Genomic DNA, 19196 nt, shown 5'->3' with positions numbered 1-19196 from the left:
AAATAAAAATAATTGTACTTCTGTTGAGACTGCATATTTAATAAATTGCTTGTGCCATATAGAATTGGCCATTTCAATAATTGGCTATACTGATTAGATCTACCATAATACTTTAGACGGCGGGTGATGTGAGAGCAACAAATTAGGATGTCCAAAACCAACTGTATTTCTAAATTATTTCCATTGAAATACATTTATTAGTCAAGAGTTCACAGATTTCCATTTACGGGCACCCGAATAGAAAGTAAGGAAATGGGTTTAGCAGCTCCAGATAACTACTCTCTCCCCTCCCAGCCAAGCCTTTCTGCCTAATCTGTTCTCACGGAGTGAATGTGTGCAGTAGAATTTAAAAATAGCCCTGCACCTGATGTGCTAATGGTTTTCCCCTGTTGGAAGATTGGTGGGTATTTGTAAAGAAAGTGCAGTTCTCAGCAATATGTAAGCAATTTGACATTTCACAAAGGAAAACTTAGCAAACACAATGGACTACTTGTCTGTGTATGATTTTGAAAGAGTGGATAAAGTGCATTAGGCTCAAAGCATGATTTCAAATGCTTTGCAATTGTCAGCATTGTAATTTCATTTTAACATTTGCACTAAAGAAACGTGCCACTTTGAGCATGTCCTTGTCAAATATAAACAGTGTTTTGTTTATTGCTTAAAGTCAGGTGATATCACCTCTAGAAAGGTTTCAAGTTAAGGGTATTTGCAAGGGTGAATTTTAAAAATGCACAGCCAAGGGTTTCAAATTTGCTGTTCATCTTTCTTTCAGGTTGGTATCTTATGTCCTTCTCTCCATATACAATTACATTAAGGGGATCTAATTGTACTTGTCAGTGTTCTGTAATGGAAAGACCTGGTGAGCTGTAGGTGTGAGAAATTGTATCTCTGACCATTCTGTATATGATGTACAGCTGTGTACTGACTCTCCTTTTCTACTATTACAATGGTAGAAATGATCTTATCAGCAGAGGCTCTGTTCAACCTTCAGAGTTTAACACCAAAATCTTCCGGAGCTTCCCAGTGGTATTTAGAGTTTCTAATTTACTTGATAAGAACATATAGATTGCTTGAAGCAATCAGTATAGATTGGAAATGATGGCTAGAAAGAAATGAAGAAGACATTGGCTGGGATTTTCCATGAAATCGGCAGAGCCCGAAAGCGAGCAGGGAAATAGACATTGAACTGGCCGATGTCAATTGCAGCTTTTTCTGCCGTTTTGGGCGCCAGTTTATTCACCTGCCCTGCTGTGACCTCAGGCCTTCTTTAATCCAGGCACCACGTTTAAAGGACACTCCTGCTCAGAGCAAACACTTCTAAGGGATTGAAAGGCATTGGAAATTCCTGGCTACCAATGCTGCCCCCAAATTCAGTGACATCTCTCTTGAGCGCCTGCTGGACGGAGTAGAGATCCACTACAAAGCCCACTACTCCCGCTCTGGGCCACATCCGTGATCAATTCATTGTGGGAGTGGTGACAGCAATGGTGAATTCCTGCTCCCTACACAAGGGATAGCCACCCAGTGCAGGAAAAGGATGAATCACCTCCTCCATTCCCCCAAGGTAAGTCATCTTTCATATCACTCTCAAATCACGTACACTTAAACCCATCACACATCCACAGGGGTCTTTCTCACTGCCAGCTCAAGAGAAATTCCACTCACTCTCTAACACACACCTTCATCTCCTCTACAGTTTGTGTCCTAATCCTGTCCATGGTAGCACTCACCATCCACACTTGCCAGGCATCCTTCCTATCTGGCAGGCAGGCATCCCTGCTTCTCTTCACCGGTCGTCATACGGGACAAGCTGGCTCATAGCGAGAGGGAAAGATCCCAGACTGGCGCAGAATGCCAGAATCAAAGGTCCTGACCAACTCTTAAGAATAGAGCCACCCAAGTGGTTGCTGAGGATGTGGACCATTCCTGTGCTAATGGAGAGGTCGGTGGTGCTCAATCAAGTGAAGATCCTATACTACAACATCAATCAGACAACCATACTGTGAGTGATGTCTCCTGTTCCGCAGTCCTCAGCCCAGCACTAATGACTTCTCCTTTATTTCGCAGGCACATCGGAGAAGCATCCGAGAGTGTTCTCGAGTCAAGCCCTTGACTCAAGGCCTGAAGCCACCACAGGAGATGAATCTGATGACATGCTAATTGAAGATCTCTTATAGCGCTCACCCACACCCTGCACCAGTACAGACACACGTCTCAGTGGGATCCAGTTCTAGTGTAGCCTTGGGCTCACAATCTGGTGAGCACATCGCACTGTCTGATCCACAGAAAGTGAAAGCAGGGACCACCCAGGATGCTGGCACTCAAAGGACATCTGGAAGCCAGGAATTTGTGGAGTCTGAGTCAAAATAGGAGTCTCCGTATTCAGTTCTGCTCTAGTTGCTGGAGCTGCAAAGATAAGCTCAGGAACATTGGACTACTATCCTAAGTCACAATGGAGAAGTCTGTCCATCTTCAGACTGAGGTGATCATGCATATGCTAATGCACCAAGATCACAGATGTGGGTGTAATACTGAAGGGGATCGGTAATTATTGACAGATTGGGTGTAGTGCTCAAAGGGACAACTAATGTTGACAGATTAGTTGTAATGCTGAAGGGGACAGGAGATTATTGACAGATGTGATTGTAATGCTGAAGAGGACAGGAGATTATTGACAGGTTGGGTGTAATTCTGAAGGGGACAGGTGATTATTGACAGGTTGGGTGCAATGCTGAAGGGTCAGGTGATTATTGACAGATTGTGTGTAATGCTGAAGGGTCAGGTGATTTTTGACAGATTGGGTATAATGCTGAAGGGGACAGGTGATTATTGACAGATTGTGTGTAATGCTGAAGGGTCAGGTGATTATTGACAGATTGGGTGTGATGCTGAAGGGGACAGGAGATTATTGACAGATTGTGTGTAATGCTGAAGGGACAGGTGATTATTGACAGGTTGGGTGTAATGCTGAAGGGACAGGTGATTATTGACAGGTTGGGTGTAATGCTGAAGGAGAAAGGAGATTATTGACAGATTCGGTGTAATTCTGAAAGGGACAGGTGATTATTGACAGATCCGGTGTAATGCTGAAGGGGACACATGATGAGTGACAGTTCGGGTGTCATACTGAAGGGGACCAGTGATTACTGACGCTGCCAGTTTTTACCTTGTGCTCTCAGGAGAGTTTTCACTGCATCTGGTCATCCTCCCTGTGGAATCCTGCAGCTATTAGGGCCTGTAGGGGTTAGCAGTAGTTAGCAGTGGCACCTCACAGTGCCAGGGACCAGAGTTCGATTCATGTTTTGGGTGACTGCTTGTGTGGAGATTGTATATTCTCTCAGTGTCTGCGTGGGATTCCTCTGGGTTCTCTGGTTTCCACCCACAGTCCATAGATTTGCGGGTTAGGTGGATGAACATTCTAAATTTCCACTTAGTGTCCACGGATGTGCAGGTTAGGTTACGAGGATCGGGTGGGTGAGTGGACCTGGGCAGAGTGCTCTTTCGGAGAGTCAGTGCAGACTCTATGGGCCAGGTGGCCCCCTTCTGCACTGTATTGATTCTATGATGCTATGATGATTACTTCACGACCATGCCTGCGTCATCTGGCCAGAGCAATGGCCTCATCACCTGCTTACTGTGCTTTCAGAACCTGATCACCTTCTCTCCTTCCACTTCGTCCTCATTGGAGGACGTGTGCAGTTGTTCCACCTCCTCATCATTCAGACCGCCCCAACTTTGCATTGTCACAATAGCTACAATGCAACATGCCACAATGATGCATGGCCCCCTCTCAGAAGTGTACTGCAGTGCTCTGTCAGATCTGTCAATGCAACAAAACCTTATTTTTATTGTCGCAATGGTGTGCACCACCAAAGTCTGGGTTGAGACATGAGGCTCATTGTGCCTTCTCTCAGCTGGAGTCTCAGGCCACCACACAGGCATCACCAGACTCACCCTCCGTGGGTAGCTCTTGTCCCTGAGGAGCCAGTCCTGTAGCCTCTGTGAACACTGGAAGATATAAGGGATCTGAGAAATGCTTAGGATGTATGTCATATTCTTCTCTCAGATTCTTCTCCTTCTTCTATCCTGCCTTTAAGCCATGAGGCTGCCAGCGAGATCACCAAGCTCCATGGTCCTGATGGACTCGTCACTGCAATAACAAAGAGAGATGCAAGGGTCAGCATATATCTCTTAAGGGCTTCCCTTGGTTAAGGCTCTTGTTCTGGTTGCGTGTGAAGACCCACTCATGCATGCAGGAAAGTCCTGGCCTCCACTTGGACGGCCAGTGTTCAGTTACCTTGATGCCTGACCAAAACCCCACCCATCTCCACACTACACCACATAACCGAGTGGACCAACTTTGGTCACTCACTGCATCATGTGCTATCAGCTCAGAATTAGGTATTATCCTCACCTGAACTCCAAGGCTCTACAGCTAACTTGGACCATAAGGGTTAATGCTCAGAGCCTGAATAGCTACAATGCAAGGGGTTTGAGGGCCTCCCTCAGTGACTGTTCCATGCTCACGTCTCACAAGGGGATCCTCTAATTTGCCCAGTCACTCAATTGTTCAGCAACCCCATCAAACTCAGATTGTTTTGCAATCTGTGCCTGAGGGGTAAAAGGTTTAAGAGAATTTGGTGGCATACCTGGATTTTGTGTTGCTTGATTGTGCATAATTTCTTCAAACGCCAGACTCCAGGGATGCCAATTGAGCAGATGCTGAACAGTCTCTGCTGCGGAAGAATGCCTAATCTGGAACTGCTTTTCCAAGTGTGTGGCCAATTTCTCCACCTCCCCCATCCCTGTCATGTGGTTGTGGACTTCCTTCAGTCTGTGCTGCCTTGTTCTTCACCCAGGCTCCCGGAAAATCAAGGCCATGGTAAATCTGTCATTAATGAGATGGAAGACACATTAAAAATGAATAGCTACAAAGATATTGAATTGTTATTGTTTCTACAAAATGGGAGAAGAGGAAGCTGCACATTTTCGAGTTCACAACTGGAACATTGGTTGTCATAAACAAGAAATTGTTTTACCATAATTGTTTTCAAAGAACATTTTCTGTTCAATGCTGATGTCATCCTCTTCTGAAGCCTACGATCCTTGCTATATTAGCTTTCTACACATTATGGGTGCCTTTAACTTACCTGACCCACAGGCTAATTTCTCATTCGTGAGCCTGAATGGTGAGCATTGCTAGTCACTTTGACTATGAGGAAAAGAGAGAGGTTTCTGGGTGCACTGTTGAGAGGCATCGCAGCAAAAACTGATCACATCCTCAACTGATATCCATATGTGTTGACTTCTAACAGGGATTGCTGGCCCGCAAGCAGGACCAGGAACCCCATTAGAGATGAGAGATCAAATCTGGGTTCCTTTCTGTTCAGTATGGCTTAGCTACTCACTGGGTAAACTGAGCAATTGGGAAACCAATTTGCTTCCATTTTATGAATAATCCATTGACCAAAGTCCTTTCTAATGTATTTGTAATAGTTGTATTATTATGTGGTGAAGCATTTCAAATTGAATGATTTGCTCCTCCTGGCTTGCTGTCTGTTTTGTGCGATAAGGTTCTGCAGACTGTGGTTAAAGCCTGAAAATAACATGTAGATTCTATGTTCTATTTATAGAGACCATATTTACACTATTGAAATGGATACATCCTTCAAAGAGCAGATTAATTTTAACAAAGTAAGTAGCGTGTGTTTTCTTTGTTTCTGTGACTATGCTGTCTCAGTTTAAACATGAAGCCCCATATGCAGAACCTAGATAAGATTTGAACAACTGTGAATTAAAACAACTGGCAATAAAGTAAAGGCTAGACTGAGACAGCTAGAAGCATTAGTACATGCAAGTTTTGATAAATCCTAAAATTAAATTTCAAAGTACCACTCCCATTAACTGCCATTATGGGAAGGTGTTATTCAAGTGGAGCACGTTTGAGCAAACAAACTTATGATTTGAAAATAAATGTCTCACTTGGGCTAACCCTGTATATTCTGGTGTTTAATAGTTTGCTACAAGAAGATTATTTAGACTATAAGACCTAGGAACAGAATTAGGCTACTCGGCCCATCAAATCTGCTCCGCCATTCAATCGTGGCTGATATTTTTCTCATCCTCATTCTCCTGCCTTCTCCCCATAACCCCTGATCCCCTCATTAATCAAGAACGTATCTATCTCTGTCTTAAACACAAGTGATTTGGCCTCCACAGCCTTCTGCAGAAAAGAGTTCCACAGATTCACCACCCTCTGGACCCATTCCAAGGCCAGCACATCCTCCCTTAGATATGGGGCCCAAAAGTGCTCTCAGTATCCAAATGGGGTCTGACCTGAGCCTCGTACAGCCTCAGAAGTGCATTCCTGCTCTTGTATACTCACCCTCTCGACATGAATGCTAACATTGCATTTGTCTTCCTAACTGCCGACTGAACCTGCGCGTTAACCTTAAGAGAATCTTGAACAAGGTCTCCCAAATCCCTTTGTGCTTCTGATTTCCTAAGCATTTCCCCAATTAGAAAATAGTCTATGCCTCCATTTCTCCTTCCAAAGTGCATAACCTCACACTTCTCCACATTGTATTCCAGCTGCCATTTCTTTGCCCACTCTCCTAGCCTGTCCAGGACCTTCTGCAGCCCCCCTGCTTCCTCAATACTACCTGTCCCTCTACATATCTTTGTATAATCTGCAAACGTAGCAACAGTGCCTTCAGTTCCTTCTTCCAAATCATTAATGTCTATTGTGAAAAGTGTGATCCCAGCACAGACCACTGAGGCACACCACTCGTCACCGGCTGCCATCCTGAAAGAGATCCCTTTTTCCCCACTCACTGGCTTCTGCCAGTCAGCCAATCCTCTATCCATGCCAGGACCTTACCCTTAACACCATGAGCTCTTAACTTATTTAACAGTCTCTTATGCAGCACCTTGTCAAAGGCCTTTGGGAAATCTAAATAGTCCACTGGTTCTCCTTTGTTTAACTTCCTTGTTACTTCCTCAAAGAACTCTAACAGATTTGTCAGACATGACCTCCCCTTGACAAAGCCGTGCTGACTCAGTCCTATTTTATCATGCATTTCCAAGTACTCTGCGATCTCATCTTTAATAATGGACTCTAAAATCTTACCAATGACCGAAGTCAGGCTAACCGGCCTATAATTTCCTGTCTTCTGTCTCCCTCCCTTCTTAAACAGTGGTGTTACATTAGCTACTTTCCAGTCCTCTGGGACCCTCCCTGCCGCCAGTGATTACTGAAAGATCACCACCAATGCCTCCACAATCTCCTCAGCTATCTCCTTCAGAACCCTGGAGTGTAATCCATCTGGTCCAGGTGATTTAGACCCTTCTGGTTCCCCAGAACCTTCTCCTTAGTGATGGCCACTACACTCACCTGTGCCGCTGATTCTCCAGGAGCTCTGGCATCCCACTGATGGCTTCCACTGTGAAGATTGATGCAAAGTAACTATTCAGTTCCTCTGCCATTTCTTTCTTTCCTATTATTACTTCTCTAGCCTCATTTTGCAGTGGTCTGATGTCTATTTTTGCCTCTCTCTTACCTTTTATATATTGTACAAACCCTTCTTTTATATTACTAGCTAGCTTACACTCATATTTCACCTTCCGCGCCCTTATTGCTTTTTTAGTTGTCCTCTACTCGCTTTTAAAGGCTTCCCAATCCTCTGGCTTCCCACTAATGCTCGCCACTTTTTATGCTTTTCCTTTTGCTTTTATGCTGTCCTTGACTTCCCTCATCAGCCATGGATGCCTCGTCCACCCCTTAGGTTGTTTCCTCCTCCTTGGGATGAATTTCTGTTGTGCCTCCTGAATAAACCCCCAAAACCCCTGCCATTGCTGTTCCACTGTCTTCCCTGCTCGGCTCCCTTTCCAATCAATTCTGGCTAGTTCCTTCCTCTTGTCTTTGTAGTTACCCTTATTTAATTGTAATACCATTCCATCTGATTCCAGCTTCTCCCTCTCAAACTGCAGGGTAAATTCTATTACGTTGTGGTCACTGCTCCCTAAGGGTTCCTTCACCTTAAGTTTCCTAATCAATTTATTCCATTAGTAAACCTTTAGGAAGCATATTGTAAATCATGATTCAAGAAAAACAGTCAGTTTGCACTCACACAATTAATGTTTTCATATTGTTGCTTGTTCGGAATACCACATTACCTTTCTAACACAGCAGCTATAAAGCTCAATATGATGCTAGGTATTCTGTAGTGATTGCCAATAAGATTGTGTAAAAACACTACCTAGTTCTAATGAGCTGGTTCTTTCATCATCACAGAAATTAACGTGGCGATCTAAACAAGCTGACATCGATATATGCAGAATGAAGGGAAAGCATAAGGTAAGCAGGTATTATTTCCCGAATGGATGTCACTTTAATGTAGATTCGCTGTGTCTGTTATTGTATGACACAATCTTTGATTGACCTCTAATTCTGTCATTAATGTGATTCATTGGGTTTATCAGTTATCTCCTAATTAGTTCCTCTGGTGCTAGCTTTATTTGTTACAATGGTGAATGCTTAGAGCAGGAAAGTAAAATTTTGCTGGAAGTTTTAGAGGCACAGTTCACAATAAAACTTGTGTAATGAAACATACTTCTACTGTAAACTGACAATAACATAGCCATTTTTGTTTTGCTGGCCTAGGATGAATGTCACAATTACATTAAATTGCTTTTGAAAAGAAATGATAACACCTTATTCGTCTGTGGGACAAATGCTTTCAACCCATCATGCAGAAACTATAAGGTATGTCCCTTGAAATGTTTTATCAAGTGAGATGAATTAGCATTCCCAGTATTATGCTGGGAGACAGCATCAGGTGATCATAACCTTAATGTGGCTCATTATTTGAATTTCATTTATTTTAAATTTGGTTGTTTGTTTCCTTAATAATGTCGAAAAATGTTTTTCAAAGATTACTGCCATAGTCCCAGATGACCATAGGTTATGTTCTCCTTTGAGGGGGAGAGCTGACTGGTGGTGATTTAACCTGAGGATCACCACTCCTCAGGTGACGAGCAAGGTTACGAAGGCAGAGCCTTCATGAATAACCTCAGCTGGTACCTGTGCTTTAGCCTCATTCTGCATCATGAATCAACTGAGCTAAACCAAAGATGTGGAGAGTGTGCACAACTGCTGCCATTTAGCAACTGAAGAGAGACCACTTTCTGAATATTTGATTTTTCCATATGGGTTTAAAGCTTCCACCCCGCCAACCAACGGCACTTTGCCCCCCCCCCCCCCAAAAGATGTCATTACCTTTGTGGTCCACCTTTGTGGAATCCAGTATGAAACAGCACTCTGCACGGCAGTTAGGTTCCGGGTGCTGGGAGAATCCTGAAAACACATTTTCTTTTTATTTTATGTTATTTTCCTGTACGAAATGATCTGTTTGAGCTGCTCGCAGAAAAATACTTTTCACTACACCTCAGTACACGTGACAGTAAACAAATCCAATCCAATATGTTTAAATCAGCCCCATGGGTTATTTAAATATGCTGATCTGGATCACGCCCAGTGAGGGCGAGATCCAGATCGTGACGTCTTGCGAAACCCCATTAAATCACACAAGATGATTTGAGCATCGCAACTCTTGTGTGCCCTCCGAGGAAGGACGCGGCGTGGCTCTGTGTGGGAGGCAGCAGAGTCCTCGGGCAAGGAGCTCCACGATCCACCTTCGCGCCTCCCCCAACCCCCCCCAAACCTCCCGAACGTGTCTCCCCCGAGAGATGATTTGAGCATCGTACCTCTCGTGAGAGGCCTCTCTCGAGATTCAACAGCCTCATTAAACACCAAGCCATTAACATACTGTGACAAGAGTGTAAATAAGAACATAGATCCATATCAAAGTTTTGGAAATTTATGGAAGGATTGGTTTCGGAGTAAATGCTAGGGACAGGATAAACCTGAGGAATAGGCCAATGAATGTAGCTACAGGTGTTGCTAACTGGATAGCACCACCATGGACAAAGAGAACTTAGAGGAAAAAGTGGAGCAAACAGTGATATTGGTTGTTAATCAAAAGACCATTGAGCAGGAATAATTATGATGGCAAGCTGTCCTTAAAATTCTGCTCCACACAATGTGCAACAGGCTCTGTGTTTTTTGTGTTCCATTAGTGTATGATGGGTAATGGAACACCCTAACTTGGTAAAAGCTGATCAATGATCCTGATAAAGACAGTGGATAATGTTAAGCGCCTTGTTTACTTATTCCAGTGTAACATGAGATTCCTGTTCAAGTTTCTTTGGAACACGTTAAAATTGAACTAATTAAGCATGTGATTAGACTCCTTGGTTATCTTAAAGGAACGGTCCTTCACAATAGCTGTTTGACAAAATACATTAAAGTCTTTCTGTGCCAGAAGCAATGCATGGATTCCTGCTTACATTAATAATTATGAAGCTGGCTTATGATTAGCCTAATTGAGTAATTCTACATGTTGAATCATGAACAAAAGTAAGCCAGTGCAAATACAGCAAATTTCCACCATTTTTCCCGCTTATACGAACAGTTGGTAAAAAGAGGGAAGTGGTGTTCCATAGGAAGTTATGCTGGAACCATTGTTGATCACAATTTATGTAAATACATTTGAGAATCGGAAACAATTTCTGAATTTGCACACAACACTAAATTGGGGACAATAGTTAATGCAGAGGCAGACTGTGACAGAATACAGGAAGACATTAATAAACTTGCAGAATGGGTGTGCAAATTAACTTCAATATAGGCTGCACATTCCTTGGAAAATAAATGTCCAAATGACAGAGAGGAGCAGAGTAACGATGGAGGTTAATAAGGTCATTTAAAAAAGCAAACTAAAGCACTGGAAATCATTTCTTTCAGGATCAGATTTAACAGATTCAAAATGTTGCGTTGCACTTGTTTAACAGGTTGGTTAGGTCGCACTTTGCATACGTTAAATAGTTCTGGTCTCCAGACTGTATAAACATGATATAGAGGCCTGGAGAAGATGCAAACAAAATGTGCAAAGCTGATATCAGGGGCGGGATTCGGCGCGATGTCCGCCGACCGGCGCCAAAAACGGAGCGAATCAGTCCGGCATTGCGCCACCCCAAAGGTGCATCTTGAGGGGCCGAGCCCTCACCTTGAGGGTCTAGGCCCGCGCTGGAGTGATTTCCGCCCCACCGGCTGGCGGGAAAGGCCATTGGCGCCACGCCAGCTGGCGCGGAAATGACTTTGCGATGCGACGCATGCGCGAGAGTGTCAGCGGCGGCTCATGGCATCCCCCGCATGCGCAGTGGAGGGGGTCTCTTCCGCTTCCGCCATAGTGAAGACCATGGCGAAGGCGGAAGGAAAAGACTGCCCCCACGGCACAGGCCCGCCCGCGGATCGGTGGCCCTGACCACGGGCCAGGCCACCGTGGGAGCACCCCCCAGGGTCAGATCGCCCCGCGCCCCCCCCAGGACCCCGGAGCCCGCCCGCGCCGCCTTGTCCCACCGTTCGAAAGGTGGTTCAATCCACGCCGACTGGCGTGGGTTGACAGCAGCGGGACTTCGGCCCATCACGGACCGGAGAATCGTCGGGGGTGGGCCCGCCGACCAGCGCGATTTCCGCCGACCGGCGCGGTTCGCGCCCCCGTCGAATCTCCGGTGGCGGAGAATCCGGGACACGGCGGGGGCGGGATTCACGCCGGCCCCCGGCGATTCTCCGACCCGGTGGGGGGTCGGAGAATCGCGCCCCAGATCTGAGAGGTTATAAGCATCAGAATAGACTGAACAGGCTGAGCATTTTTCTGGAAATGGGAAAACTGAGGAGTGGCCTGAGAGCATCTTCAAGATTATGAAAGGGATTGACAGAGTATATGTAGAGAAGGTGCTTTTCAGTAGCAACGGAGACAAGAACTAGGGGCTATAAATATGAGGTAGTCATTAATATATTGAATAGGAAATTCGGGAGAAACTAATATACAGACTGTGTTGTCAGAATGTGGAATTCGCCATCACACAGAGTAACTGAGACAACCAGCTTAGATACATTTAAGGGGAAGCTAGGTAAGAATATGAGGGAGAAAAGAATAGGATATGTTTATGGGGGTAGATGAAGAAGGGTGGGAGAAGGCTCATCTAGGGGCTAATCAGCGCAGTTTTGTTGGGCTGATTGATCTGTTTGTGTGCAATTAATACTATGAGGTGAATTTTACAGAGTGGGGGAGGGGGCCTTTAGCCAACCAGCTGTAAAAAAAAACTGCCCCTGACAATCTGATTGACCGACAGCTGAACAGTGCCAGAAATCAATAGTGGCTGCTGCTGGAACTACAAGCAGTCCGAAGGTGATGTCATGGATGCCGGACCATCATGATCCGGGGCTTTTGATCAGGGAGGAATCATGAGGAGGATGGAGAAATTGATCTCCGGAGGCTAGATGGGGGGGCACAAAGGGGGAGCAGGGTGCATAAGGAGGTGCCTTACCCCACCCCCCCCTTTCCGGTTTTTTAGCCTGAGTCTTGCAAGTGCAAGCTGGTCTCCTATATTCTGCCTCCTATGTTTTGCCTTCCCCAGCTGCACATATTATTGCAGCAGAGTTGGAAACAGGCCCTCAATAGGCCTAGAGGAGGGCAGGCTGACTGATGCTTTAACTGCCCAACATATTGCGGGGGACAGCTTGGGGAAAGCAGTGGGCTAGCTACTCGTTCTATTTTACGTGCCCCACCCCACCCCAATGTGCAAACACACAGGCCAGGAGCTGCAGAATACCCCCAATGTAGCAATCAAAGTAAAATATATCTTGTACAGTAAAGCTGAAGCCAACCCGTATATAGGTAAGATGCCAGAGTGGTGGACTCCAGTTGAGGAATCCTAAAGTCAAACTCCAATCTCAAAGAACAACTGATTCAGATTTTGCAGAGAAGAGATTCTGCCAGGCTAGATGGATGGGAGAATACGCTGTCCAATGTATGCCTTTTCTTCCTGCTTTGTTAGAGAACACATGGGTGTAACAACTCTCCTTTATTTTGAGACGAGTATAAATGTAAGAAATAATTGGAAAGTTGGCACGGGTGAACTATGGCTCAGAACCTCTGATGCATTACTGACCAAGAACTATTCATTGATCTGTAGCACTCCAAGCGAAAGAAAATGTCAACATGCAGACATGACACTTCTACACTTTTGTGGCATTCAAACTGTAGAATCTAACCATACAGAAGGATAGCAAATTGCAGAATTACCTGGAGTGAAGCCATGGCAATTCAATTACCATTACTGGTCTAATTTTCCAAGATTACCTCAGGAGAAGAGACATCTGCAGTCAATGTCATCTTGATATCAAGAGAGCAGCAGACAATCCTCTTAATCTCATTGGTTTGCCAGCTGTTGAATCTTAATACCTAGAAGCAGCTCCAGCACATGGTCTCTTCAGCTTGGCTTGAATTTTGCTTCCCTACTCCTACGCAGTATACCCAAATGTGTTTTCTGTTTCACACACAGGCAGGTTTCACATTATCAGAGTTACCTGATCTGGTGGAATGGAAGTCAGTACAAAAGCTCCTCCAAACAGGCTCCCACACTAACTACCCTGTTGCTGGTGAATCTAACTTAATTTCAATCCAACATTAACTGTTCTATCATTGCCTTACGTTCAATTGTAGATATCAGAGATCGAGAACGTGTCAGAAAACTTACTCCAGTAGAGTGCACGTTTTCAACGTCACAACTTATTGGGGTTGGTTTGTTACTGACATTTATAACTATTTTTTAATGCTTTCTCCATCTGCCTCATATCTACTGTGTAAAGGATATTGATTACCACACCTGTTCATTTGCCTTTCCACATATGGGAATCATGCAGACTCTGCAAAAGTTCATTGGTCAATAATGCACCTGTAATGAATGTTCTAAAGCTTATTTTTATTTTGCACCATTACTAATATCTTAGAAATGTCTCAGACTGGCCAGCAGACGGTAATTGTATCTGCCTGCTCTTTTGGAACTTGAGTGTATTCTCACTGACGTAAGTGCAGCAAGATACATAACCCAGATTTATAGTTGACCAAGAGGGACATTATGGAAATAAAAATACTTTTCCATGCTTTGTAACCATATAATAATCAGAGTATTTAAACACTTTGGTAAGATAATTAACTCTTCATGTTTCCGTATTTTCAAAATCTGATTAAAATAATTTTTTTTTTTCTGAAGAACCTTCCATAAAACCATTACACACACAAATATTTACCTTTTGATGGATAGTCACTGTGACAATCCAGGGAAAGGTGGCAGACAACTTGTCTATAGCAAGGTCCCACTGACAGCAGTGAGTTGATCTGTTTTTGTTGGCAGTGTTTGAAAGCTAAATGCTGGTTAGAACATTGACAAAACATCCCTGCTTTTAGACAACATCCCTGCTTTCCTGTGAATAAGGCTATGTGATCTTTTAAGACCACCTGAGAGGGCAGTTAGGGCTTTTGCTAAAACTCTTACCCAAAAGCTGGCACCTCTGTCATCTACAACGTACTCCATACTGAACTGAAGCATTAGCCCTTATTGTGTGCATGAGTCTCTAAGTGGGGCTTGAACTCACAACCTTCTAAAGCAGGGGTGAGAGTTTTACCACTGAGCCAAGGCTAATACAAATAAAAGGGTTTTTCTTTTTACAGATGCAGCTCCAGCAGTTTTATTTTTTAATTTCTTTTTCTCTTCTCTGCAGACAAGTTAATTGTTTCTGGCAGTGCCAAGGTTCCACAGACATTGACAGCTCTCTATTACCTCACTCCAGGTTACTATTCTTTGAGTAGACCTGGCCAACAATAGCCAGTAGGTTACTTTGACCAGAGGGAACATGACAGACCAAGCCCCACAATCTATTTAGATGCATGCACTGTCCAATGGGAGAATCACTAATATAAATAGAAGCAAAAACCAGGGCTGTTTTTTCCCCCCTGTACAGAGATGCACAGATCAAGGAGTTATATTCTTACACCAGCTGAGGTCACTGAACTCACTATAACTCAGGTAGCAAATGTTTTGTGTAGTTTACTACAACAAGCTGAATATTTATTCTGACGCCATTTGGAAAGTTCTAAGTACCATTCAATTTAGTGAAGCAAGTTTCAAACGCTCCAAGGAGAGCAATGGTTAGAGTACTTCAGCTACTGGGGGAAGAACAGTAGAAATCGAAGCATTGTTGGATGATGGCCACACTTCCAAATAACATTCTTTCCTATCATTACTCAATTGCTAAAGCAATAAAAGCACACATTTGCAGGCGGTTTTAAAGAGACATCTGTGCAGTATATTAGGTCAAATTATTATTTTTATAAATGTTTTTTATTGGATTTTTGAACGGAGTATATTTGCCGTGGTGTACACAGGATATATATATACATATATAAGTAGGCATCTGTTTGTGTCAGAGAGACAATTTCGGAGGGCACTCCTCGAATGGGTCTGGTGCCGGTATTGCCCCTTGTTTCTCCCGGATGGATTTCGCCGGCGTTGTCTTCTCGTGCACACTACCGCTTCAGCCGGCCCTCCCATCCTCCGTCTGTATACTCCTTTTTCTCTGTTCCTGTGGATGTCAAGTTAGTTAACGTTTCCCTGCCTCCTCCCACCCCCCACCTACCTCCCTGGCTCTCCTCTATTTTTCCCTGTCTCTTCCCTCCTCCTCTCCCCCCCCCCCCGCCCGCCCAACCGTGGTTCGCCTTTCCTTCTTTAGATTGAGCTGACCCCCCCCCCCTCCCCCCCACCCCTCTCCCGGTCTAAGTCTCCCTCTCATGCTTTGGCTGCTTTCCCCTGGTTCTTGGCTACCTGGCTTTCTTCTGCTTATTTGTTGGCCACAAACAAGTCCCGGAACAATTGGGTGAATGGCTCCCACGTTCTGTGGAAGCCGTCGCCTGACCCTCGGATGGCGAATTTGATTTTCTCCATTTAGAGAGATTCTGAGAGGTCGGACAGCCAGTCTGCAGCTTTGGGTGGTGCTGCTGACCGCCAGCCGAACAGGATTCTACGGTGGGTGATCAGGGAGGCAAAGGCAAGGGTGTCCGCCCTCCTCCCCAGGAATAGATCTGGCTGGTCTGAAACCCTGAAGACCGCCACTTTCGGGCATGGCTCCACCCTCACCCCCACCACTTTGGACATTGCCTCGAAGAAGGCAGTCCAGTACTCCACAAGTCTGGGGCAAGACCAGAGCATGTGGGCGTGGTTGGCCGGGCCTCCTTGGCACCGATCACATCTATCCTCACCTCCGGGAAGAACCTACTCATACGGGTCCTTGTTAAGTGGCCTCTATGTACCACTTTTAGTACATTAGGTCAAATTATTAACCTTTTAAGTAGTTTTACTTCCCTGCAGTTTTCAAATTTCCTTAATTATCAGTAGTCAATGAATGTCTTCAAAAGCACTTTATTATGTGTTTGTATTTGGATGACTCGCCAAAATACTGTTTCCTTTGTGAAATTATTTAGGGAATGACAGTTCCTTAAATATTCATATATTACTGTTATGCTAATTCAATATTTTGCAGTTTTGATATATTCATTCATTCGTGCTACAAATCTCTTGATTTCATATTTTATCCCATTGCTGGTGTCTTTCCTCTAAAGTGCTCCATTGTTAAATTAATCCCTTTCTTCAAAGGTGCAAAGGAAGTGATATGGGAAATTTATAGGGGTAATTCAAAGGTTCAGAATGTTCCTACTGGGAAAACAGTGCTCATCGGGAATGGGTCTTGGAACATTTTACAATTTTCTCTGTTAACTTTAATGAAGGGAAAATCATAGGGTATACACTCCCTTGTAGTGTCTCAATCCCACTGAGATCACTGGATTGTGGAATCACTCCTTTACATATTGCTTTAAACTGAGATAATGGCCATGGCAATGGCCTTAGTGAGTATAATGTAAGTTAATAATATTGTTCTTAAATAATATTACTGGCTACTTATCCAAGAACTGGAACATGAATTCTTCCCATTGATTTCAGTTGGACACACTGGACGTGCTTGGAGATGACAACATCAGTGGAATGGCAAGGTGTCCTTATGATCCAAAACATGCAAATGTTGCACTCTTTGCTGGTAAGCATTTGTCTAGACCTTTTGCTACATCCAGTGGACACAATGTGATTTCATTAAATATTCAGTCAGAAAGGATTGATTCCCCACCATCTTACAAAAGAGTGACATTTTTTGAATATGATGCAATGCGGTGACCAAGTAAAACTTTGTCACCACTAAAGCAGCACATAATTTGGAAGATTGACAGTGGGGACTGCCAAATATTGCTCCTCCCCAGGCTAATAGAATAGATGGCATTGAGGTACGTAGGGAAGAGGTGTTGGCAATTCTGGACAGGCTGAAAGTAGATAAGTCCCCGGGACCTGATGGGATTTATCCTAGGATTCTCTGGGAGGCCAGGGAAGAGATTGCTGGACCTTTGGCTTTGATTTTTATGTCATCATTGGCTACAGGAATAGTGCCAGAGGACTGGAGGACAGCAAATGTGGTCCCTTTGTTCAAAAAGGGGAGCAGAGACAACCCCGGCAACTATAGACCGGTGAGCCTCACGTCTGTAGTGGGTAAAGTCTTGGAGGGGATTATAAGAGACAAGATTTATAATCATCTAGATAGGAATAATATGATCAGGGATAGTCAGCATGGCTTTGTGAAGGGTAGGTCATGCCTCACAAACCTTATTGAGTTCTTTGAGAAGGTGACTGAACAGGTAGACGAGGGTAGAGCAGTTGATGTGGTGTATATGGATTTCAGCAAAGCGTTTGATAAGGTTCCCCACGGTAGGCTATTGCAAAAAATACGGAGGCTGGGGATTGAGGGTGATTTAGAGATGTGGATCAGAAATTGGCTAGCTGAAAGAAGACAGAGGGTGGTGGTTGATGGGAAATGTTCAGAATGGAGTACAGTCACAAGTGGAGTACCACAAGGATCTGTTCTGGGGCCGTTGCTGTTTGTCATTTTTATCAATGACCTAGAGGAAGGCGCAGAAGGGTGGGTGAGTAAATTTGCAGACGATACTAAAGTCGGTGGTGTTGTCGATAGTGTGGAAGGATGTAGCAGGTTACAGAGGGATATAGATAAGCTGCAGAGCTGGGCTGAGAGGTGGCAAATGGAGTTTAATGTAGAGAAGTGTGAGGTGATTCACTTTGGAAGGAATAACAGGAATGCGGAATATTTGGCTAATGGTAAATTTCTTGAAAGTGTGGATGAGCAGAGGGATCTAGGTGTCCATGTACATAGATCCCTGAAAGTTGCCACCCAGGTTGATAGGGTTGTGAAGAAGGCCTATGGAGTGTTGGCCTTTATTGGTAGAGGGATTGAGTTCAGGAGTCGGGAGGTCATGTTGCAGCTGTACAGAACTCTGGTACGGCCGCATTTGGAGTATTGCGTACAGTTCTGGTCACCGCATTATAGGAAGGACGTGGAGGCTTTGGAGCGGGTGCAGAGGAGATTTACCAGGATGTTGCCTGGTATGGAGGGAAAATCTTATGAGGAAAGGCTGATGGACTTGAGGTTGTTTTCGTTGGAGAGAAGAAGGTTAAGAGGAGACTTAATAGAGGCATACAAAATGATCAGGGGGTTGGATAGGGTGGACAGTGAGAGCCTTCTCCCGCGGATGGATATGGCTGGCACGAGGGGACATAACTTTAAACTGAGGGGTAATAGATATAGGACAGAGGTCAGAGGTAGGTTCTTTACGCAAAGAGTAGTGAGGCCGTGGAATGCCCTACCTGCTACAGTAGTGAACTCGCCAACATTGAGGGCATTTAAAAGTTTATTGGATAAACATATGGATGATAATGGCATAGTGTAGGTTAGATGGCTTTTGTTTCGGTGCAACATCGTGGGCCGAAGGGCCTGTACTGCGCTGTATTGTTCTATGTTCTATTAGTCATTGCTTATCTGTCCCCAGGACCTAAAATTCATAATTCCCATCCTCAGTTTCATATCTGTCAATGGCCTCACTGCAATCTGTATCAGCAACTATTTCAAACCCTGGGTAGGATTCTCTGACCCCCCGGCCACGCGTTTCACAGTGGTGCACCATTTGCTGCCGGCGGTTTTCTCTCTTCCCACAGCTTATCAGTGGGATTTCTCACTGAAGCTGCCTCACACCGCCAGGAAACCCGAGGGTAGGGGTCCGCTGCCACTGGGAAAAGAGAATCCCAATGGCCGGAGAGTCCCTGCCCCTAACTTCTCTTTCACC

At 44.5% G+C, this 19196-nt stretch overlaps 1 protein-coding gene across 8 annotated transcripts in view; it reads left to right on the top strand.

The window, feature by feature from the left end:
* The window catches only part of sema6a (sema domain, transmembrane domain (TM), and cytoplasmic domain, (semaphorin) 6A), a 159802-nt gene that overhangs the window by 81540 nt on the left and 59066 nt on the right, over positions 1-19196 (top strand). For all 8 annotated transcript variants that reach the window (XM_072516499.1, XM_072516497.1, XM_072516505.1 and 5 more), the window contains exons 4-7: positions 5634-5694; positions 8294-8356; positions 8663-8764; positions 16960-17053. In XM_072516499.1, the coding sequence (XP_072372600.1) occupies positions 5634-5694; positions 8294-8356; positions 8663-8764; positions 16960-17053 (320 nt within the window). The remainder of the gene's footprint in view (positions 1-5633; positions 5695-8293; positions 8357-8662; positions 8765-16959; positions 17054-19196) is intronic.

The sequence above is a fragment of the Scyliorhinus torazame genome, chromosome 9, assembly GCF_047496885.1.
Source record: "Scyliorhinus torazame isolate Kashiwa2021f chromosome 9, sScyTor2.1, whole genome shotgun sequence".
Taxonomy (NCBI): Eukaryota; Metazoa; Chordata; class Chondrichthyes; order Carcharhiniformes; family Scyliorhinidae; genus Scyliorhinus; species Scyliorhinus torazame.
The sequence above is the reverse complement of the archived record's forward strand: the minus strand, read 5'-3'. Positions and strand labels throughout refer to the sequence as shown.